Source organism: Pipistrellus kuhlii, unplaced genomic scaffold, assembly GCF_014108245.1.
Source record: "Pipistrellus kuhlii isolate mPipKuh1 unplaced genomic scaffold, mPipKuh1.p scaffold_m20_p_8, whole genome shotgun sequence".
Lineage (NCBI taxonomy): Eukaryota > Metazoa > Chordata > Mammalia > Chiroptera > Vespertilionidae > Pipistrellus > Pipistrellus kuhlii.
This window is the reverse complement of record NW_023425584.1, coordinates 32,150,789-32,174,025: the sequence shown is the minus strand read 5'-3', so window position 1 is coordinate 32,174,025 and position 23,237 is coordinate 32,150,789. Positions and strand designations below refer to the sequence as shown.

The 23,237-nt window shown below is 41.1% G+C and overlaps 2 protein-coding genes and 1 long non-coding RNA gene across 9 annotated transcripts in view; 1 reads left to right on the top strand and 2 right to left on the bottom strand.

Annotated features, from left to right (window-relative positions):
* Positions 1 to 23,237, top strand: part of LYRM7 (LYR motif containing 7) — a 41,303-nt gene that overhangs the window by 7,792 nt on the left and 10,274 nt on the right. For 3 of the 7 annotated variants that reach the window (XM_036423752.2, XM_036423749.2, XM_045576667.1), the window contains exons 2-3: positions 18,338 to 18,410; positions 20,786 to 20,856. In XM_036423752.2, coding sequence (XP_036279645.1) covers positions 18,338 to 18,410; positions 20,786 to 20,856 — 144 coding nt within the window. Of the gene's footprint in view, positions 1 to 9,382; positions 9,497 to 18,337; positions 18,411 to 19,320; positions 19,339 to 20,785; positions 20,857 to 23,237 lie in introns of those variants that run through there. The other 4 variants (XM_045576668.1, XM_036423750.1, XM_045576669.1 and 1 more) reach the window with 3 other exon arrangements.
* Positions 771 to 4,962, bottom strand: HINT1 (histidine triad nucleotide binding protein 1). Its single transcript, XM_036423754.2, has 3 exons — positions 4,780 to 4,962; positions 2,638 to 2,742; positions 771 to 1,094 (listed from the first exon to the last, which is right to left on the bottom strand). The coding sequence occupies exons 1-3, from the start codon at positions 4,888 to 4,890 to the stop codon at positions 930 to 932; spliced, it is 381 nt and encodes a 126-aa protein (XP_036279647.1). The 5' UTR covers positions 4,891 to 4,962; the 3' UTR covers positions 771 to 929.
* Positions 9,046 to 10,096, bottom strand: LOC118710927. The gene is made up of 2 exons (XR_004985594.1): positions 9,922 to 10,096; positions 9,046 to 9,465 (listed from the first exon to the last, which is right to left on the bottom strand). It is a non-coding gene; the product is annotated as an uncharacterized LOC118710927 (long non-coding RNA).

Below are 23,237 nucleotides of genomic sequence, written 5' to 3'. Positions count from 1 at the left end.
AAACAAGTTGGCCCTGGAATTTGCTCAGTGATTAGTGTTGGCCTCCAGAGCAAAGGGTTGCAAGTCTGATCACCAGCCCCGCTGGGAAGCAACCAGTCAATGTCTGTCTCTCTCTTTTTCTCTCTCTCTCTGCCCCTCCCCTCTTAAAAAACAAAAAAACAAAAAAAAAAAAAACTCTTCTGATGAGGATTAAAAAAATATTTGTTTGGTTGTCAGTCTACATAAAGACTGAGATTCCCTTTTATTCCATCTAGCCAGATTCATGCGCATACACATTCACATTCAAAACTATAAATTTTCAATTTGAAGTCAATTCTAATAGGTTTTCAAGTCTTTATAATAGCCAGAATTTAGATAAGGAAATACCAATGTATGGTTTCACAAGGTCATCAAAATTCTGTGACAAATCTACTTTCATCCTTTCCAAATTATCCAAACAATCCAGGGGAATATGGCCTGGTCAAAAAACAGTGTTTCTAAACCCAAAACTGTCACTTTCTGGGCTAATCATATCACATATTCCTTTGTTCTTAGATTATAAGAGAACTAGATTAGTAAATTTTCTCCTGGATTAAAAGCTTCTTTCAAAGCTAAAGCTAAATTTATAATTTTTTAATTTGTCTTCAAAGAGTAGTCACACCACTCTAAAAATGTACATATGTGGATCCTCCTTAGGGAGAAAAAAAAAAACAAAAAAAACCTACTAAATTATGATCACCCCCTTCATACATCCCAGCATATATATTTTTAAAGTAATAAATCAAAAACAATTCAGAACATGCAATGATGTCTTTTATTATGTATGGGTTTTAGAAATTATTTCCTCAATCACTCCATACACAGGCAAAAATAAAATGTACTGTTTAGCATATTAGAATTTGCAAAACTGATCACTGGCTACAGCAGGGAAAATTATCCCCAAAACATGCTTAACCAGGAGGCCAATTCATCTGCCGCCCTCCAAGAACATGAAGATGAACATGGTAGACAGACTGCCCCCCATCTGTGCCTTCGTTCACTACCATGCGATAACCCTTCTTTAGGCCCAGATCGGCAGCACATTTCTTGCCAACAATCATTAAATGTCCAAGAAGCTGGAAAAGAAGAAAAAGTTTCTTAAGCACAGGCAGTTTACAACTTTTCACCATTAAATAATGAACTATCAAGAAGAAAAATTAAATTTAAAATTTGCTAAAAACATACTCCTTTGGACAAATATTTGGAAGCTCTTTTCACCCGAATACAACATAATTTACAAATAAAAACCCAGTAAGATTAAATATTCATTTCTATTTTCAACTTAAAAATTGGAAACAAAAATCTGCTTAATTAAAACAATTTTTAAATCAAATTGCAAGTGGTATATAAGTGTTCTTAATAAAGTAAGACTTCTCCCTTTCTTGTCCAGAGCAGTATGTCAGGACAGATTTGATTAAGCTGTGACCAGGCTCTATTTCTATATTTCCTCTGAAACCCAGGCTGATGGCACAGCCTCTATAACGATATGGTGGCAGAGGGAAGAGAGAAGATGGCAAACCATGTGCTAGCTTTTAAAGTTTCCACTCAAAAAACATGAATCATTTCTGCTTGCATTCATTGGCCAAACCAAGTCCTGACATCAATGAGGCAGCAAGTACAATACACCCCTAAAGAATAGTAAATATTTACAAGCCATTATCCAATCTACTACAAAGAACATTAGCAAAAAAAAAAGTCTTGTTTTGTTTAAATATACAGTATGTTATTGATTTTTTACAGAGAGGAAGAGAGAGGGATAGAGAGTTAGAAACATCAATGAGAGAGAATCATCGACCAGCTGCCTCTTGCACCACCCGTACTGGGGATGTGCCCACAACCAAGGTACATGCCCTTGACCGGAATCAAACCCGGGACCTTTCAGTCCGTAGGCCGAGACTCTATCCACTGAGCCAAACCGGTTTTGGTGCAAAAAAAAGTTTTAATTGAGGCCTATATCTCTTAGCAAAACCAAAACAGTATTTTTCTTTTCTCTAACAGTATTAACAGAAGAGTCCATGAACCCTCTCCTATATGATATGCTATTTCTTTGTTGAGGAAAAAATGAATCTCCTCAACTTTCTGGGGAACCTTTCTGCTTAAAAATTTGTGATAACAGATGTTAATACGATTATTGTGGTGACTGTTTCATAATATGTATATCAAATAATTATGTTGTATATAAATTAATATATCAATTATATCTCATTCTTTAAAAAATAAAACTATATATTATATTGAAGCCCTAATGATTTTGTTTTCCTCAGTTATGCACTTAGTAAGATGAAAATGTAACCTCAGTTTAAGATCAAAATTTAGCCTCCCAATTTAAAAAGCAAGAATATTTTGCTGGCTGGCTGGCCTCAGTAATTAGAGCGTCAGTCCGAGGACTGAAGCATCTTGGGTTTAACTCCGGTTCAAGGGCACCTACCTCAGTTGTGTGGCCCTGGTCAGGGCATGTGCAGGAGGCAGCTAATCAATGTGTCTCTCTCATATCATGTTTCCCTCAACCTCTCCCTCCACTCTCAAAAAAAAAAATCAATGGAAAAGTATCTTTTGGTGAGAATTAAACAAATAAGTAAATAGCAAGAAAATAAAAATTGTGCTAATAAGTTTACTTACATTTTCATCATCATCTTCTGCAACAGAAATCTGGGATATATGCTTCTTAGGTATCACCAGAAAATGTGTTGGTGCTTGAGGGGAAATGTCATGGAAAGCAAGACACTAAGGAGAAGGGGAGGAAAAAAAAAATCAAAGTTAAGTATACCCTCTTGTGAGCTAAACTAACTCTTTCACACTCCCTGGGAGACACTGTAGTAAATGCTAAGAAACCAGCAGTGTATCCAATACATGTGGTTTCCTGGTCCTTTTCATGGAACTTACCAGTCTAATGGGAAGATTGACTTTAAACAAACAAAAGTATAATTAACCAAAAGCCCTACATATTACAAAGTGAAAGTAAAGGGTGAAAGAGATGATTGTCAGAGAAAAGCCTGAGTTAGACTGGGTGGTCAGGGTCAACCACTTAGAAGTAGCAATATTTAAACTGAGATCCAAAGGATGGGTAGAAATTACATAGACAAATCCTTGTCTACCTTTCCAGGTTGATCCCATACAACTCCACCTTCTCAAGTCACCTTCTCCCTCTCTCTCTACCCTAATGGCTTTTTCAAGTGCAGTTACCTCTACTGCAGTGATCCTCTCAACCCCAACTTTTGTCTGACTTAAACTGCTGTTTCCGTCATTTCCGAAGGGTATCTTCTCCCACTCCCCTGGGCACCTTCCCCAGGTCAGGAGCCCGTGGTTGTGTAATCTCTGGGCTTTTTCCCTGACTGCAGTGATCAGTTTTAAAATCACATATTTGTAGTTACATAAATACCTATTTCTTCCCATTGTACTCAGCGATTTAAGACATACACCTGTTTTCTTGTGTAGACATGAAGAGGATAAGCAGCATGTAGACAAGAACGTTTTCGTATCTCTCTTCCCTACTGAAGGTGGAAGCTACTTAGACCCTATCTTGCTTACCTGTCTCAGGAGTAATTCTCCTGGGTCTTCCATACAGAATGCTGAATCATTTAATGGCTATTGGGACTACAGTGGTTCAAAAGTCATTATTTTAACTATCATTCATAAAAAGCAATTGAAAATATTTCAAAAGAAATGTGCATTCTAGCTGGCTAGCGGGGCTCCGTGGCTGAATGTTGACCTATGAACGGGGAGGTCCCAGTTCCATCCCCGGTGGGTGGGGCACAGGCCCGGGTGGTGGGCCCATCCCTGGTGTGGGGCGTGAAGGAGGCAGCCAATCGGAGGTTCTCATCTTGATGTTTCCATCTCTCCCTCTCCCTTCCTCTGAAATCAATAAGTATATGAATATTTTAAAGAAATGCGCACTCTCCAAAATAAAAGAATTTCTCTAACTAGTGACAAGTAAAGCTCACCTTGAGAAATCTAAACCTTAGCCAACATTTTGAATCTAAGAACACTACTAGCAGCATAAAATGAATGTTTCTCTTATAATCCATATGTCTTAATTTGCCAAAGTTATAGAATGTTGTCCACGTAAATCAGCCAACCTCCTGCCAAGCTTTATCTGAGATCCAAACCATAAAAACAACAGCCCACTCAGCATTTTACACAAGACGTGTAAATTTCACCTATGGCCAAGTCAGGGGGACCCACATTCTGTCTCTGGGCATAACACTGCTTCCGGGAGGCGCCACCGGGAGCAAATCCCGGAGGCAGGCCCGCGGGGCTCCGGTCCGCGGGGACGGGGTGGGGGTCGGCCCCGGGGGAGCGGCCCCGCACGCCCCTCCGCCCGCTCCCGGGCCAGGCGGCCGGAGGCGGCGGCCGGCGGCGCGGGAGATCGCGGAGATTGGGCCGGAGCGAGGCGCGATCGGGTTTCGCGCTGTCAGGCAGAGCGCCGGCGAGATTGTCAGATCCTGACCCGGGAGGCCCGGGGCGGCCGCGGGCCGGGCGGGCGCCCCGCCGGGAGCCGGGCGCGTCCTGCACGTGCGCCGGACCCCGCCGAGCGGCCCCGCGGGCGCCTGGCGGCCGGGCCGCGCCGGGCAGATAACGCGTAACCGGAGCGGCCGCACGCGCCGCCGGCAGGCCGCTGGCTGGGGGCCCGCGGCGGAGGCCGCGCCGGCAGCCGTCCCGCTCCTTCTTCCCCGCGGCGCCGCCGACCCTCCTCCTCCCGCCGGGAAGCCGGCGTGTCTGCGGGCGGCGGCCCCGCCTCGGCCCGCGGCCCCCGCTGCCTACCTGGTCGTCCTCAAAAATGATTTTGGCTGGGATTTCCTTGCGAATGATCTTCCCGAAGATCGTGTCGCCACCAGGCCGAGCGGCCTGGGCCTTGGCGACCTCATCTGCCATCGCGGCCTCGCTTCCGCAGGGCTCCGGGGGCGCAGCTCCGGCGGGAGCGGGGGAGGGAGGAGGGAGGAGGGAGGAGCTGCGAGCGGCGGGCGGCGCGGGGACCGCTGCTCGGGGCCCAGCGGCTCTGCGCCTGCGCACGGGCGGCCGGCGCGGCGGGCGCGAGGGCGCGGGAGGGGAGCGGCCCGCGCGACCCAGCCTGCGGCAGGTTTATTCTCGATCCCAGGCTTCCCGAGCCGCGGTGAGGTCGTTTTTCTTTATTCTTTTCTTGTCTCAAGAGAGTGGAGGTGCTCGTATAAGCCAGGTTTCGCTGGCTTTAAGGATCCTTGTAGGAAAACTGGTTGCTGTAACGAAAGATTTGATGGTCCAGTGTGTGCTGGGTGAGACACCGTGCCTGACAGTTTCACTTCTCAGCTGCAGTAGGTCTGGCTCCAAGATTTAAGCCCTCCTCGCATCATTTATTCCCCCCTCTAACAGTGACTCTCAACCTGAGCTGCACGTTAGACTCGCTTGGAGAGCGTTTAGAAAACCTGGCTGCAACCCAGATCAATTCAATCAGTAGTATGTAAACCTCTCTACCCTGTTGTACGAAGAGTTTTTCCCAGCAGTACCCAACATAAAGTCAAATGCCTCACCTTAAAGTACCTAAACCTGCCTTAACCCACAGCCTCCTCCACGTTTTTGCTCCTTTTTAAGATATGTATATATATTTCTCATCTCTTCTGAGCCTATTTCCCTCTTGTTAAAATCATTGAGAACCTCTGCTTACAAAATCCTATAGGTGATTCTAGTTATCAAACTGGACCTCTTGGCACCATTGGCCACTGCTGACCATGACCTCTCCTCAGCAATAGGCCGCTCCCCAACCTCTCCGGATGCTATTTCTCCTTTACAGTGAGCATCCTGTCCCAGGACTCTCAGTGCAGAATGCTCTGGGCCCTCTTCTCTAGCCAGCAATCTCCAAGTGTCCTTATTAAGAAAAATTAACTACACCTCCTGGACAACCCTAAATTATTTTATTTTACCACTTTCTCTTGGCAAAATTACAGATAGCGGCCCCCTTACATATCAGAAGTTCATTTGTTATTTTTGCTATCAAAGGCATTACTAGGACAATTGGAAAAAATCTAAATAATGCCTGTAAATTATATAATAGTTCTGAAAATCATGCTAATTTCTTCACATACCCTCAGCAAAATTATCAAAATAAATTGATATACCGGTATATGCTGGGGCTCTATAACTTAGGTTTATAAAATGTTTCCCAGTGATGCAGTTGCTGCTGGGCCTGAAACCATACTTGGAGAACCACTGATGTAAGAGAATGTCTTTTTTATAGGAAACAACCCACTAAAATTATTTAGCAGTATAAGGGTTTCATGTTCACAATTCACTGTCAAACAGCAAAGAAGTTTTTTAAAAATCCATATCCATATGTAGATTAAAAAAAAAAGATAAAGCAGTTGTGATAAAATGTTAACATTTGGGGGATCTGAGTGAAAGGTATCTGAAAATTCTGTCATTGGAAAATTTTCTGTAAGTCTGAAATTGTCAAAAAGTTAAAAAGAAAAATATGTACTGGTTTAGATAATAAATGATATGGTCACCTTTCATTAAGTCTGAGGGCTTTATCATCTACAGAGAAATGACTTTCCAGTATTTATCATCTAACCTATTTCTTCCCTTAATTCCAATTTGGTTTATGGTATATAATACTGCCCACTCACCACCTCCATTTGGATGTCTATTAGGCATTTCAAATTTATCTTTGCTTTCAATTGTTTGTATCACAATAAACAATCAAACAGAAAGCCCCCTCCTGCAGAATTCCGTATCTACTGTGATGCCATTCATTGAATTGCTCAAGCCAAAAGCCTAGGAATCATCCTGAACTTTTCTGTGTGTACTTTCAGCACATTTCATGAATATAATCATTTCTCACCTCTATTCCACCATCCTAATCCAAGCTACTATCATACACACTGAGTGGCCGGATTATTATGATCTCTGAACGCATAATAATCTGGCCACTCAGTGTATATCTATATAATAAAAGGCTAATATGCAAATTGTCCCCTCAACCTGGAGTTCGACTAGCAGGCAGGCCGGCCAACTGTCCATGTCCCTTCCCCCTGCACCAGGCCTCTAATATATATATATGTGTGTATATATATTGAGTAGCCAGATTATTATGCATTCAGAGATCATAATAATATAACCACTCAGTGTAGATGGCCATGTCCTAATCTCAGGAGCATATGAGTAGGTTACTTTAAATGGTAAAGGGGATTTGCTTGTGTAATTAAGTTAAGGATCTTGAGGTGTGGAGATTCCTGGATTTTTTTTCAGGTGGGGCCAATATAATCGCAGGGGCTTTTATAAGTGAAAGAGGAACATAAGAGACGAGAATCAGATGAGATATGATCATGAAAGCAGGGATGAGGCTTTGATAGTAGGTGCTATCCTATTGGCTTTGAAGATGGAAAAGGCCACAAGCAGATGGCTTCTTGGAAGTCAGAAACCCAAATTGGGTTTCACTGAGCTAAAATTATGGTGTCAACAGGCCTGCACTCCAGAGGATCTAGGAGAGGATAGTTTCCTTCTCTTGTCCAGTTTCTAGAGGCCAATGCATTCCTTGGTTTGGGGCCCCTTCCTCTATCTTCAAAGCCAGAAGCAGAGCATTTTCGTCTTTCAATCCTCTCCCTAACTCTGCTTCCTTCTTCCACTTATATGGATTCTTGTGATTGATTATCTTGGGCCCACCTGACAATCCAGGATAATCATCCCATCTCAAAATCTTTAATTTCATCACTCCTGCAAAGTCCCTTTTGTCATGTAAGGAACATATTCAGAAGTTCCTAGAATTTTGTAAGCCATTTTTCTGCCTACCACATAGCTCCAAGAACTTACATGAATGATGAATATGTTGGAATTTCCTGTTCAGTTCTGGGTCCCACACCAATCAAGACATATTCCCAGAACAACCAGAACAGTCACCCCATTTATAAAAAAATAAAAAATTGAAGGAACCATAGAGGTTTATCTAAAAAAAAAAAAAAAGAGGCTTCAGGACTGAACCGATTTGGGTACTATGGAAACAATGTATTTTCAAACATTAACTGAATACAGAACCCCAGTTAGCCAGACCTTATAACAATAAATTATAAACTTTCAGGAAATTGAGCTATGATCTTAATCTGGAAATGAAAATAAGCAATTTTTAATCATTCATTAGCAATCAGAAGACTCTAATGCAATGTCATAAGATCATCTTATTGTTTCCTGGATAAAAGAAAGTACCCATTATATTTGGTTTAATTGTTTGATTACATTAAACACTTCTACAAACCTAATGCATTCTAATAGAAAAGTAAAGTCAACTCAAAAATATGGAGATGTAAAGTACAGCATAGGGAATATAATCAATAATATTGTATAACTATGTATGGTGCCATCTGGGTACTAGAAAGATCACTTGGTAAATGATGTTAAGTGTCTAACCACTATGCTGTACACCTGAAACTAATACAAAATAATATTGAATGTCAACTTTTTAATTCTAAAAAAAAGCAAAGTGGATAATTACCTTGCTATTTTCATGACGAATTTCCAATTATGTAAATTAGAGAAGGAAAAGGAAGGGTGTTGGAGACCCATTGCTCAAAACCGTTTCATTTTTAATAAAGTCAGTTTTACCTAGAAGTTAACCTAACCTGAAAGGCTGTAGGGGTACAAAAGGCAAACAATGATTATGCAATGGGAACAAAGTTAAGATTTTTCCTGATGCTTGCAAGATCATAAGTTAAAATGTATTTAAATAAATGCTTTATGATTGTTTATGATCGTGATGCTGCTAATAAACTATTTCTGACCTCTTGACTAGCAAAAAAAGGAGTAAGGCAAGTTGAGCAGGCTGGATGTGTAGAGGGTAAAACTAAGCTTTCAGGTTAGGCATAGAGATTTGTATCCCCGAACTCCATCTACTAGTCTTGAGGTCTTAAGCAAGTAACAGCGGAACCTTCTGGGGAAATTAAATTAGAAAATGCAGGCATAGCACTTTTGGGAGTCAGCGTTCCAATCAATGTCTGTTCGCTACAGTTGTTATGACTGGGCTCTTATTTATGCACTTTTGCAAGAACAGACGCAACGTAAAAAAAAAAAAAAGAGAGAGAGAGAGAGTTCTTTAATAAATGAGCTCAGTCCCAAAACCGGAGGTAGCGAACAGTATGGTATGTTGGTACCGAAGCGCTCTATTAAATCCCAACCCACTCTCCGCCACCAGAGGGTTGCAGCAGAAGTAACGGGAAGTGACTCTGCCCCTAACTAACATGGCGCCCAGGTGATTTCCGTTCTCCTCTCTACGGTTACATTCATTGGCCACGGCAGCGTCTCGCGGTTTTACCAGACGTCACTGGTTCAGCAAACTATTCTCTCCCGGTTCTCCCTGGGAGGCGGGGCTACGGAGAGATGCTGCTTGGTGATTGGTTGCAGCGCGTTAGGAAATTGTCCTGCGCACGCCCCGGCCGCGGTTGATTGCCGAGAGGCGGGGCGACTCGACTGCTGAAGAGGTAGCTGCCGCTGTGGGAGAAGCATGGGTCAGGCGGCCAAGGTGACAGGGCCTGGGGAGGTGTTGGGTGCGATGCCGACCGGGGAGAGCGGCGGCTGGCGGGGGGGTGGAGGGGAGGGTAAGAGCGCAGCCTGACGAAAGATATACGGGTTCAGGCCCTCCTCGGAGGACTGGTTTTCGGGTTGTGCAGGTGTGGAAGAGGGGTGGGGGGCACCTATGGTTCCTAGTTCTTAATCTGCTTGGGTACCGAGTGTGTTGAGTAATGCCAGAGTTGAGCTCCGCCCGCGGTTCATCTCCCCGCCGAGTATCTGTCTGAGGGACCCGTTTCCCCTCCGTGGGAAGGTGCCGGGGACGCTGACGGCATCCCTGCGCCCCACGCACCCGAGGAGGTGAAAGGTGTGGTCTAGTCATGTAATTGGAAGGTACGCAGAGGTCTGGGGACCAAGGAAGTCAGCGCAGTCACTTACCAGAGTAACACTCCGCGACACAGAGCAGAGACCCACGTTCCCTGAATGAGCTTGGGAAGCAGTGGTCCTGCCGGGGTCACATGGTCTCAGGTTCATTTCTCGCCACCGTTACACGTTCCTGGCCGGTGCACAATTTCATGGGCTAGCCATCCCTAACCTTCATCAGCATGGCAGGTTGAGAACTGTCCCTGTCACTGGCTGAAACTCAGGCATTAGAAGGGGGAAATGGCCTGCTTCAATATAGTGAGGAAGAACAATGCTATGGTCAGTAATAGGTAGCCAGCCTCCAAGCAATGCCTCATCTACTACTGAACTTGGCGTTCTCAGTATGTTTTAATATACATGCCAGCACCAGTAGAAACAATTGTAAAGGGTTATTCATTTTAAACTTTTATTGAGTTTACATGATAGCTATTAGTAATACCTAAGACCCAACATTTAGCCTATACTTTTAAGGCATAGTGGGTGCAACAATAAACAGACCACCTTTGCCTTCATACAGAAGTCTAGCAGGTCAGAAACCTTTAACAATTACTTAATTAGAATTGTATTAAGTGCGTTGAGCTACAATAGTGTATTTTGTGTGCATATAATTGGGATTTAACTTAATCTGGAGGGATGCAAAACAATATTTCATAGAAGTTTAAGTTAGGTTGAGATGTGAAGTTTAATTAGAAATAGGTAGGAGAAGAGAGAAAAAGACCATTTCAGAAAGAAGAAGTAGCATATAGAAAGTTCTTGAAAAGGAAAATCGCTTGGAAAACTTGAATACAAATGAAAGGATTTGTTCCAAAAACACTTTAGTCAGGCCTATAATGTAGAAGACACCTATGCCAAGTGTGGAGGATACAGAGGTAACCAAGAAGCCTCTGAAGAAGTATGGTACAGCAAGTGAGCCATTACATTAACATACAGTGTAGCAAGTGCCCGATGCTGGGATGTGCTCAGGAGGGCATATAACCCAGACTTAAAAGGTGTCTCTATCTATAAAAGCCTAAGCGACCATCGCAACCGAACAGACGACCAAACAGGCTGCACGGGGCGACCAGGCCTGCAGGAGGATTACTGAGGGGTGACCAAACGACCGAGCAGCAGCTGAGTGAGGTGACCAGGCCGGCAGGGGGTTAGTGAGAAGAAACCAAGCCAGTAGAGGGGGCAGTGAGGGGCAAGCGGCAACCAGGCTGGTGGGGGCAGAGGGTGCAATTGGTGATGACCAGGTCGCCGGGGGGGGGGGGGGGGGGGGGAGCAATATGGGGCAACCAGTCTGGCGGAGGTTGGGGGGGCAGTTAGGGGCAACCAGGCTGGTGGGGAGGGAAGTTGGGTGAGACTAGGCCTGTGGTGGGGGGAGGAAGCATGGGAAGTTGGGGGTGACAAGACCAGCAAGGGCAGCAGTTAGGGGCAATCAGGCAGGCAGGCAGGCAGGTGAGCAGTTAGGAGCCAGTAGTTCTGGGTTGTGAGAGGGATGATCACCAGGATTGGACCTAAACTGGCAGTTGGACATCACCCAAGGGGTTCCGGATTGGAGAGGGTGCAGGCTGGGCTGAGCCCCCCCTTCCCCCCAATGCACAAATTTCATCCACTGGGCCTCTAGTAGATAATAACTACAGTGAAACCTAGTATAGAAATTATACCATACACCCTTAAAATTACTTCATTATTAAAAAAAAAAAAAAAAAAAACCGAGGCAAAAAGTCCAAGCTTATAATAAATGGCAATGTCAGATTCAAACTAATCTGTGAAGAATACATTTCTATATACACTGCCTAAATTTGACAAGTCAGTATAAGTAAATGGGAAAGAGAAGACAATATGTGACTTAACTTTCTGCTTTTTAGAAGTCCAATGCACTATCCATTATGCGACGAGCCAAGCAGCTTTCTATTTTTTAATAAAAGTTAATTACTCCAACATGATAGTAGCTCTGATAGCCCCAAGGCAATAATGAATGATGACCTCAACTTAGTTATAACTACAAAGACCCCATCCTATATACAATAATAAAGGCTAATATACAAATCAACCGAACAGTAGAATGCCCAGTCACTATGACATGCACTGACCACGAGGGGGTAGACACTCAATGCAATTCCTGTCCCTGTCACCGGGAGTTGGGAGCACCGCTCAGCCAGAAGCCGGGCGCAGACATCCTCTGAGGGCTCCCGTACTGCGAGAGGGCGCAGGCCGAGAGGGCGTAGGCCGGGCTGAAGGATGCCGCCCCCACACCTGAGTGCACAAATTTCGTGCACCAAGCCTCTAGTTTCCAAATAAGGTCACATTTGTAGGTGCTAGGGATTAGGACTTCAATATGTCTTGGGGATAGAACACATTATATTTACCCATTTATGAATTGATGAACATTTGGGTGGTTACTTTTTGTCACTATTATAAATAGATACTGTGGACATTCATATATAAGTTTTGTGTGAATACACATTTTATTTTTCTTTGGTATATACCCAGCCAGGTCATATTATAACTCTGTTTAATTTTTAAGCAACTGCCAAGCATTTCCAAAATGGCTGCACCATTTTACATTCCCACCAACAATCTATACATCCCAATATTTCCACATTCTTGTCAACATTTGTTTTTTACTATCTTTTTTACTGTATCCCTTCTACTGGAGTGAAGTAGTATCACTGAGATTTAAATTTGTATTTCCCTAGTGGCAAACGTTGAACATCTTTCTTTTGCCTTAATAGCCATTTGTTTGTCTTCTTTGCAGAAATGTCTATTCAAATCCTTTGCCTATTTAAAAAAAAATGTTTTATTATTGAGTTGTTCTTTATATGTTTTAGATAGCTGGCCCTTTATCAGATATAAGGTTTGCAAATATCTTCTCCCATTCTGTGGGATGTCTTTTCTCTTTTTGATCCTATCCTTTCCCTTTCTCACTTAAAATTTTTGTTTTTATAAAGGTGATAAATGTGTAGTAAAGATTAAGAAATAGTTGGCTAGTTGGTTCTGTATCCTGGTGCTGCATTATTTTGGAGCCCAAGTGGTCCCTTAGCTGAGATGCCTGAGGAAACCCAGACTCACAACCAATTGATGGAGGGAGAAGAGGTTGAGTTGTTTGCCTTTCAGGTAGAAGTTGCCCAGTTGATGTCACTGATCATTACTATTTCCTACTTGAATAAAGAGATATTTTTTAAAATATATTTTTATTGATTTTTTTACAGAGAGGAAGGGAAAGAGATAGAGAGCCAGAAACGTCGATGAGAGAGAAACACCGACCAGCTGCCTCTTGCACACCCCCCACCGGGGATGTGCCCGCAACCAACTTACATGCCCCTGACCGGAATCGAACCTGGGACCTTTCAGTCCGCAGACCGACGCTCTACCACTGAGCCAAAGCGGTTTCGGCAAAGAGATATTTCTGAGGGAACTTATTTCAGATTCATCAGATCCACTGGACAATAGCAGCTGTGAACGCTTGTCAGATCCCAGTAAACTGGACTCGGGGAAAGAATTGCACATCAACTTCATTCCAAACAAATATGACCAAGCTCTCACTATCGTGGATACTGGAATTGAATGGCCAAGGCTGATTTGATCAATAATCTTGGTACTATTGCCAAGTCTGAGACCAAAGCATTCATGGAAGCTTTACATGCTGGTGCAGATATCTCTATGATTGGCCATTATGGTGTCAGGTTGTAATTAGCCTATTTGGTTGCTGAAAAGGTGCCCATAACCAAATCTAACAATGATGAGCAGTATGCCTGGGAATCGTCCCAGTAAGATTGTTCACAGTTAGGACTGACACAGTAAACAGCGCTCATCCTGAATCTGAAAGAAGACCAGACCAAGTATTTGGAGGAGAGAAATATAAAGGAGATTGTGGGGGGAAAAAACCACTAAATTTATTGGATACTCCCTTACTTTTTTGGGGAGAAGAATGTGGTAAAGAAGTCAGTAATAATGAGGCTGAAGAAAAGGAAAAGGAAGAGAAAGAGGAAGATTAAAAAAAAAAAAAAAAGAGCCCAGCCAGTGTTGCTCAGTGGTTGAGCCTCGACCTATGGACTAGGAGGTCCTAGTTCGATTCCCAGGGCGCAGACCCCCGGTTGAGGTTATGGGCTTGAAACCCACAGGGGGGCGTGCAGGAGGTGGACAATAGGTGGTTCTCTCTCATTGTTGATGTTTCTCTCCTCTCCCTTCCTCTCTAAAATAAATAAAAATGTATTTTAAAAAAGAAGAAAAGGAGTCCAGTGACAAACCTGAAATCAAAGATATTGGTTCTAAGCAGAACTAGTTTTTCTCTTCTAGTTTCATGTTGGCTTATTTTAACAGAATGAGGTTGTGTTTGTTGTGAGAAGTGTGTAACCTAATGCTTGTTAACATTGTGGCCTAACTCTAAAGTGTTTAGCTTTCAGGTGGGTTCCTTAGTAGACCAAATCTTTTGTCACTGAAATGTTTTGAGATAAATATGGTTAAAACAACTTTCATCCCCTAGGGTCTGCTTCTTAAACCTTCTATCTCTGTATTTATCAACTGCATGTATGGCCTCTAGAAATTAGTATACTAAGCTGAACCAATCTGACGGGAGTAATTATCCATAGGTTTGTTTTCTAAAGAAAAGTATTACTTAGAGAAGCAAAATTATAAGCTCACCTAGGCATACTGTAAAGCCATTTGAAAGTAACTTAGATCAAGTTTTGTGAATGGAAATGTAGTGTCAAGTCACATTCTGCTTTAAAAAGGTTGTGACAAATGCAGATGAATTAAAAAGAATGTTACACAAATGCTAGTAGGTATCTACCTCCGTCCACATACTCCTAATTCCTGCTCTCCTGAGATAAGAGCTTTTAATCATTTTAGCTATTCCTTCTGATATTTACCTCCATGTCTCTAAACATGCTTAAACTACTATTTATTTTCTCTTTGGAGATATTATTTGTTGACTTTTTACATTGGAGGTTGAAGACTAAGCTTCCCCTTACAGCCTATTCTTCACAATGTACACATTTTGGTGAATCAGTTTTCGTCTCTGATATTATTTGACTGTAAAATTTATCCACAGCTGAGATCTCTAATATAACTATACTAATAGCCCTGTGCACAAATCCATGCACCAGTAGCTCTCTGCAGGGCCTGGCCACTCCACACCCACTGCCCAGAGGCTCTCCGCGGCCCAGAGGCCCGTCTGCAGCCAGGTGTGGAACACTCGTCTCATCGCTGGGGCCACGATGCAAGCATTCCCCGCTTCAGGCCTCACCCAGCCGCTCCACGCCCACTGCCCAGAGGCTCTCAAAGGCCAGGTGGAATGCTTGCCTGTCACCGCGGCGGCGCTGAAGCAAGCATTCCACCAGCGCACTCCGCGGCCTGCTCCCGCCGGCCACCCCCCCCCCCCCCCCCCTCCCACACACACACACACACACTCCTGACAGGGAGACTGGCGTGGTTGAGAGGACTGGGCACCACCATCTTGTGGCTATGGGCGTCATCATCTTTGTGACAGAATGATGGTTAATTTGCATATTACTCTTTTATTAAATAGGATGATTACATTGTCTTTAATTTATAATTCTTATATTTTCTTAAAATTAATAACTGCCTTGTATGTATCATTGGTTAGTTTCCTGCATATCTGTTCCCAAACTCTAAGCCAAACTGACGTCTACCAGTTTTATTTTTTCTCTAGTAATCTTTTCTGGATCAGTTCAGACTTTTCTGTAGTCCAGACTAGTTGCTTTCTCAACTGGTTGCACAAATGCTGACCTATATTTGTCCTTTACCGTTATCTCTGCCTCTCCTTTGTTGGACAGGTGATTCCCTTGCTGTTTTCTTAGTGGTTCATCCATTGTTTTGTGGAACACATGCATTGTTCCAAGAAAAGGTGTATGACATATGAGACTTTGCATTTCTAAAAAATGTGTCTGCTCTTGTTTTAAGTAATAATTTGGCTGTGTCTGATGTTCTAAGCTGGATTTTTTTTTTTTCAAAACTTGAATATAATATACTATTGTCTTCTCACAGTGATATGAGAAGTCAGGTACCATTCTGATCACATACCCAGTGTATGTGAACTGGTTTTTTCTCTCACATTTTTCTTTTTATTAGCACTTATTAGCTGAACTTACATCATGAGCCATTGTGTGGGTTTTATGTTGGGCACTTGGTGGAGCCCTTTCAATCTGCTAACTCCAGCACCTTACTTGGTGAAATTTCCTTAATTATTCTCCCTTTTAATTTCTGTTTTATCTGTTCTCTCTTGTTGGAGCCATCTAGATCACTCTTTTAATTTTCTTATCTTTTCTCTTCTAAATTTTTATTTGTTAACCTCTGCTCTTACTCATTTGATATCCATAAGCTTTTGGGAGTTTCTGAACATTCCTTTTTAAAAAAAATCCTCGTCTGAGGATATGTTTACTATTTTTAGAGAGGGGGGAGAGAAAGAGAGAAACATTGACGTGAAAGATAGACATCAATTAGGTTGCCTCCCACACTCTCCCTGACCAGGGATCAAACCCAAAACCTAAGCATCTCCCCCAACTGGAAACGGAACCTGAAGCTTTCTGGTGTGCAGAACGATGCTTCAACCAACTAAGCCACCGGCCAAGGCCTAAAGGCTCCTTTTAAATTCTTCCTTTTTGTTTTTGTTGCATGTTTGCAACAACTTGGGATTTAAGTGTAGTTGTCTGTCTTTATGTTTTCTGCACCTTGTTTCCTGTTTCTGTTTTGGTGTATGCCTTTGAAGTTATAGGTTTTCTAAAATATATAAAATATTTAAAATAGTACCTTGTACACAGGATATACTCAGTAAATGTTAGATGTTATCTGATGAATGGACTGGAGAAAAGGAGGGAAGGGTGGCAGAGAGACAGATCTTTTTAAGTACTCTAAGAAACACATGGGGAGCATCTGAACTTAGTTTGGGGCTATGGTGGATATAAAAAAATTAGACATCCTAAAGTTTCCACATGAAGAGTAATGTAGCTTTAGAGATGACTTTAAAATTTCTGGCTTGAGAAAGTCTGTGTCTTCCATCACTGAAATTGAGAAGACAGGAGAAAAAGCAGTATTGGGAGAATAACATTGAGTATCCTTCTGGACTTGAGAAGTATGAGGTGGCTTTTGGCGAGGCCCCGCCCTTCAGTACTGACTGGCTATTTGGCACTAGGTTGGGTCTTAGAGTCCAGGCTCGGCACTTCAGAACCGGTGTCAGCCCTTTGGAACTAGATTCCTCTCTTAGGCCTTGGCTGGGCAATTCCAGGGTAGGTCCATTAACATCGTATTGATCCGGGCCCTGGGGAAGTCCTGGTCTCCACAAGATTGCCTTATAGGAAAGGACCCTTAGGGGAGCATTCTGGCCTAGGAGCCAGAGGCTGAAAGGGCTGCTGACTCACAAGGAGAGGAGCCTGTGGAAATCCCTCTGACACACAGTTTGGGTTCCTTGGGCCTGCTGGAAAAATAGGTGTTGCTTAGGGGCTGGGCTCTTTGGAGTGAGGTTCTACCCTCCAGACAGGTTGGCTGTTTGGGACTGGGTTCTTTACTGTTGTTGCTTATTGTCGCCTTTGTTTTTGTTTTTTAAAGAAGTGTGAGGTGGCCTCAGTCAATCCTAGATCCTCCTCACAATCTGATTCTTTTTCTCTCCATTTTTTAACATACTCTTAACCAGAATCAAACCTGGGGCCTTTCAGTCCACAGGCCTACGCTCTATCCACTGAGTCAAATCAATTAGGGCTTTCTTTTGTTCATAAAGTGAGGCACATACTAGTATAGACAAATTCATGAATTTATTAAATCTTTTTTTTTTAATGGAGCAACATACTTGGCTGCTTTTTCGAATTTATTAAATCTTAAGAGAGCTCATAAGGAAGATGTTTCAGGCAAACTCAATTGTGATTTCTCAAAAAACAAGTAGAATGCTGACACTTCAGAAGTGTCAGCATTCTACTTGTTTTTTGAGAAATCACAATTGAGTTTGCCTGAAACATCTTCCTTATGAGCTCTCTTAAGATTTAATAAATTCTTGGTTAAGGGCATGGACCTTGGTTGCAGGTACATGCCCAATAGGGCATGTGCAGGAAGGCAGCTGATGAATGTTTCTCTCCTCGATGTTTCTAACACACTCTCCCTCTCCCTTCCTCTCTGTAAAAAATCAATAAAATATATATATTTTTTAAAAACAAAAGTAGGCCTCCATATCTTAAGAGAAATGATAGTACATACCAGACTGGAAAAATTGTTTACCTTGGCTGGTTTTGTAGGGAAATTACTAACTTTTAACTATCTTTATATTATTTTGTTTCAAATAACTTTGTATTATTTTTGTAAATAAAGAGGTTTTTTTAAAATTTAAAGATAAATAATCAATGTAAAGGTATTTCCACAAACCCTGGTTTTCATCAGCTACTTAATTATGTAAAATGTGATTTTTTTTCTTTTGCAGTCTAAGTTCTGATTTTCTTGATAGGTTTTACAGCTCTTTAAAACATTGCACAGGACCAGACAACAAGTTTTTAAAAATGATACCAAAGCATTAGAAGGTAAGTGTATTAATTTTCCGTTGGAACAAGTCCATTCTTCAGATGCTGCTCATATGTCCAAGAGACCCAACATAGCCAAGCCTCATCTTAGGGAATGACCTTCACTACCTCTTCCCTAATGTTGTTATGTGTTATAAAAATTAGTTTACATTACACTTTTTGAGGAGTATACACTTAAAGAAAATTAAAGTCCTTTCTCTATTTTATAATCACAATTTCACACATCTAGGACTAGATACTACCGTATTGTTAATGCCTTGTGTCATTCTAGAAGTGACAGCAGCTAAAAAAGATAATCTATTCCAAGCAATTCCACATTTAGTACTGCACAGTTTTAAGTGATTTCTGTCTTACTTGGTTCTTTGTTGGTCATGTTTACTTCCAATCCTCATACATTTCAAAACCTCTTTAACCTAGGTAAAGTGTCTCCACTGTCCCAGGATATTCTAGTTTTCATAATTCACCCAAAATAATTTCTTGAATATTAAAATATATGCCTGATATTATACTTTGCACAAATTCCTCATTTAATTATTATAACAACACTGTGATGTAGTTGCTAGTAAACCCTCAATTTTGCAGAGATTGATTTAACAGAATTAGGATTTAATGGAAAAATTTCTAGCCTGTATGTCATATGTGAATTTAATTTAACACCTTATTAATTTAAAAATGCTATATACCAAGATTTGCTTATAATTAAATCTATAAATTTGTTATTTTGTTATTTGTTATTAAGAAATTTATTATTTTTAACAAATTTTAGTGAATAAGCCATATGTTTGAAAAATACTAGTAATTTCACCAACATAAATAAATGTTACATATCTACAACCATAGTCTGCATATTTAAATCCCAGAGTCACCTCTCGTAAACCATGTTCAGCAAATGATTAGCATTTGAACACAGATACCAGAGCATTAGAAGGTAAGTTTTTATTGTTTTTCCTTTGGAACATCCCACAGAGTAATTGGTTTTATTGTTGCATGCGTGACTTTCTGCAGCAGTTTTAACACGTGCCACCCATCTTCCAACATGAGCTAAGCCAAGCCCAGACTTGTGCATTTGTTTATTCACAGCGACTGGTGAATGCACACATTTATTAGACCTATTTAGTACAAATTTAAAATTACATTCATACATATAGAAAAGTTTTCTGTGAAATTAAACTTTCATAAATACTTAATTTTAATTACAAAAATGTATCTATATTTGTCAAATTTTTAACATACACATTTGAAAAACCTGTCTATATATATATGACTAATATGCAAAGTGTCCCCTTGGGAGCTCAACCAGGAGAGACCAAGAGTTCGATTGCTCGCTATGTCGTGCACTGACCACCAAGGGGTGCTGCAGAACAAAGGAAGTCCCCAGCCAGCAGCTGGAAGTCCAGATGGTCTCTGATCACCTTTCAGGCCTAGGGACCCTATCTGTGCACGGATTTCATGCACCAGGCCTCTAATTTTATTATAAAATGGGCTGTCAGCTTTAACAGACACCTTGTCTCGCCCGAATTAGTCCATTATATCGAGATTTCACTGTATGATTTCTGTTCAGATAAGAAACTAAAAAATGTGAAAGGATTTGCCCCACATTATACTTAGAAAGAAGTAGAGCTAGGATTCAGCTTAAGCAGTCTGGCTCCAAAGCCTAAACTCTAACCACCTTGCATATTGAAATTCTGAAGCATAGAAGGAAGATTTTATGACTATTCTCACATCAAAATAGCATAGTTTTGTTGCTTTAAATGTTTTTAAGTGAAATAATTATAAGAACAGGTAACATTGCATGTTTACTAAGCACTTTATATGGATCATTTCATTAAATGCTTACAGCAATACAATAAGGCAGTTTGTCAAGTTAAACTGAATTATGCTACTGTAATGATGGTGATGTCCCAGTGGTGTACATGAACAAAAGTTTTATTTATCATTTACTTTAAATGTCAGCCAAAGTGCTCAGAGCTGCTATATCTTTATTTTAATGTGTATATGTGTGTCTGGTTTAATGTGCTTAAAGTATTGAGTTTAGCCATCTTAAAAACATTTAATTTAAATTCTTAGATTTATAGAAACAAAGAATTACATTGATTTATTGAATCTAATAAGTACACAAATGAAATTGAAAGTGAAAATCAGGAAACAAAAGTATTAGAGTGCTGAAGGTTTATATTAATTACAAACTTGTCAGCCTGTCATAAGCTCTCCAAAAGACTTCTTTAATAAATTTATGATTTTTATACTTTGTTTTACATGGGGCAAAACTATTTCCTTTACTAGAGAAGTAGTGATTCATAATGAATAACATGTAAATTATTGTGGCAGAAATAATAAATTAGGCAAGTAACTATATGTATTTTTTCTTTCTGTAGCAGCCAGAATAAAAATAAATGAAGAATTCAAAAGTAATAAAAATGAAACTTCTTCTAAGAAAATAGAAGAGGTACGGTAATTAAATTTTTCAATTTTACAATAAAACACTTGTAAATTGTATTAGCAACTAGAGGAAGTGATGGAAATAGAGGGGTTACGCGAAATAAAAACCCGATAGTTAAAAATAAGCTTCACTTGCTTGGTATGGCTCACTTCCTCTGTGTCATCTGCCTACAACCATAAGAAAACAAGTTGCCTGGTAAAAAGAATAAGGATGGGAACCCTAGTTAAAACAAGAGCAGCTGCCGAAGCCAGTTTGGCTCAGTGGATAGAGCGTCAGCCTGCAGACTGAAGGGTCCCAGGTTCGATTCCAGTCAAGGGCATGTGCCTTGGTGTGGGCACATCCCAGGTGGGGTGTGCAGAAGGCAGCTGGTCGATGTCTCTCTCTCATCGATGTTTCTAACTCTCGATCTCTCTCCCTCTCTGTAAAAAATCAATAAAATATATTTTTTTAAAAACAAACAAACAAACAAAAACAAGAGCAGCTGAATCAGCCCAGTCACCCACAGAAGTGCTATCTTCTCACTGAAACTGAAAAGAATGAGTGCTTTGGTAACTCAGAACTATAGAGGAAACACCTACTCATTTAGCTCAACTGGACAGATTTTTTTTTTTTTAAATTCCTGTCTTGGCAATGGAAGTGAACCAGCCACAGTTCATGACGACTCTTGGTTTGCCTTTAATATTTGCATTTTAATCACTTATTTTAGTTTAAGACAGTCTACTGAAACCAGTCCGTGAGCTCCCTAGTACTCCCAATGCATATTCATTGAAAAAATTCACAATGTTTTGTTTCCTGTATAAAATCATGCTGCATATATACACTATCTCGTTTTGAGCTTCATAAGTATTCCTGTTTCTAACCTTGGATAAATTTAGGGAAAGGACCCATAGGAAGAAAGTGAAAAATGGAAAACTATTTGCAAGGGTAGTTATGATTCCAAGAATTGGTTTGATTAAAAGGAAAATATAAATTAGAGAAATACTTCTGTGTTTAACAGAATTTCTGAATGTTAAAATTTTATGAAAATCATTTACATTTTTGAATAGTAAATATCTATAATAAGCCAGTGAGACAATGAAATAGCTTAAGAATTTCTGCCAAGACCGGTGTGGCTCAATGGATAGAGCGTCGGCTTGGGGACTGAAGGGTCCCGGGTTCGATTCCGGTCAAGGGCATGTACCTTGGTTGCGGGCATATCCCCAGTAGGGGGTGTGCAAGAGGCAGCTGATCGATGACTGTCTCTCATCGATGTTTCTAACTCTCTATCTCTCTCCCTTCCTCTCTGTACAAAATCAATAAAATATATTTAAAAAAAAAAAAAAAAAGAATTTCTATCCCTGTAATAAAAAAGGGAAAGATTTCCCTTAAGCATATGATAGGGTAACCAGGGACTATGAAATGTTTATTCATGTAGAAGTTAAGATGAAATTAGACTCAAGTCATGAACTGAATAGAAGTTAAAAGGTACATATGAAGGTTTGTCCAATTTGCTATTCAGTAGACTGATAACAATTTGGCAATTTCTAAATTTTTTTTATTTTTTTTAATTTTTTTTTAATTTTCCAGAGTGATGACATTTTACATTCTTTTTTTTTCTTTTTTTTTCAATATATTTTATTGATTTTGTACAGAGAGGAAGGGAGAGAGATAGAGAGTTAGAAACATCGATAAGAGAGAGTCATCGATCAGCTGCCTCTTGCACACCCCCTACTGGGGATGTGCCCACAACCAAGGTACATGCCCTTGACCGGAATCGGACCCGGGACCCTTCAGTCCCCAAGCCAACGCTCTATCCATTGAGCCAAACCAGTCTTGGAACAATTTCTAAATTTTTAAATCATGATTTAAACTTTTAAGATTTTTTACATTTTTAATTGTTTATATCAACTAAACTGAGAAAATGAACTACAGGGAGAAACCAAGATGGCAGCATAAACACCTAAACTGCTGCCTTGCACAACAATTTCGAAACTACAACCAAAAGACAAAACAGACATTATACAGAACTACAGGAAGGCTGGCTGAGTGGAAATTCTACAGCTATAAGGAAAGAGACTCAGAGACTCAGAGGTGCTGCAGAAGGCAGAGGTACGGAGACGTGCGCATGGAGAGGACTGGCAACTGAGCATGCGGCTGACTTTCTCAACGGGGAGGGGGACAAAAGCTCCTGATTGCTCTGAACTCCAGTGCCGGGCGAGACTGGGGACCCAGACTCATACTGTTTCCTTCATCCTGAGACTCCACTTCATCCAAGCTAAGCACAGAGGTTTTTTGCAAGTATTGTCTCATAAGGGTGTCTCCAGCACAGAAATTCTCCCAATATAGACACAGCTGATTGTCACAGCCAATTAGCCTGGAGGTCAGTTCCTCCCAGTGATACCAACAAC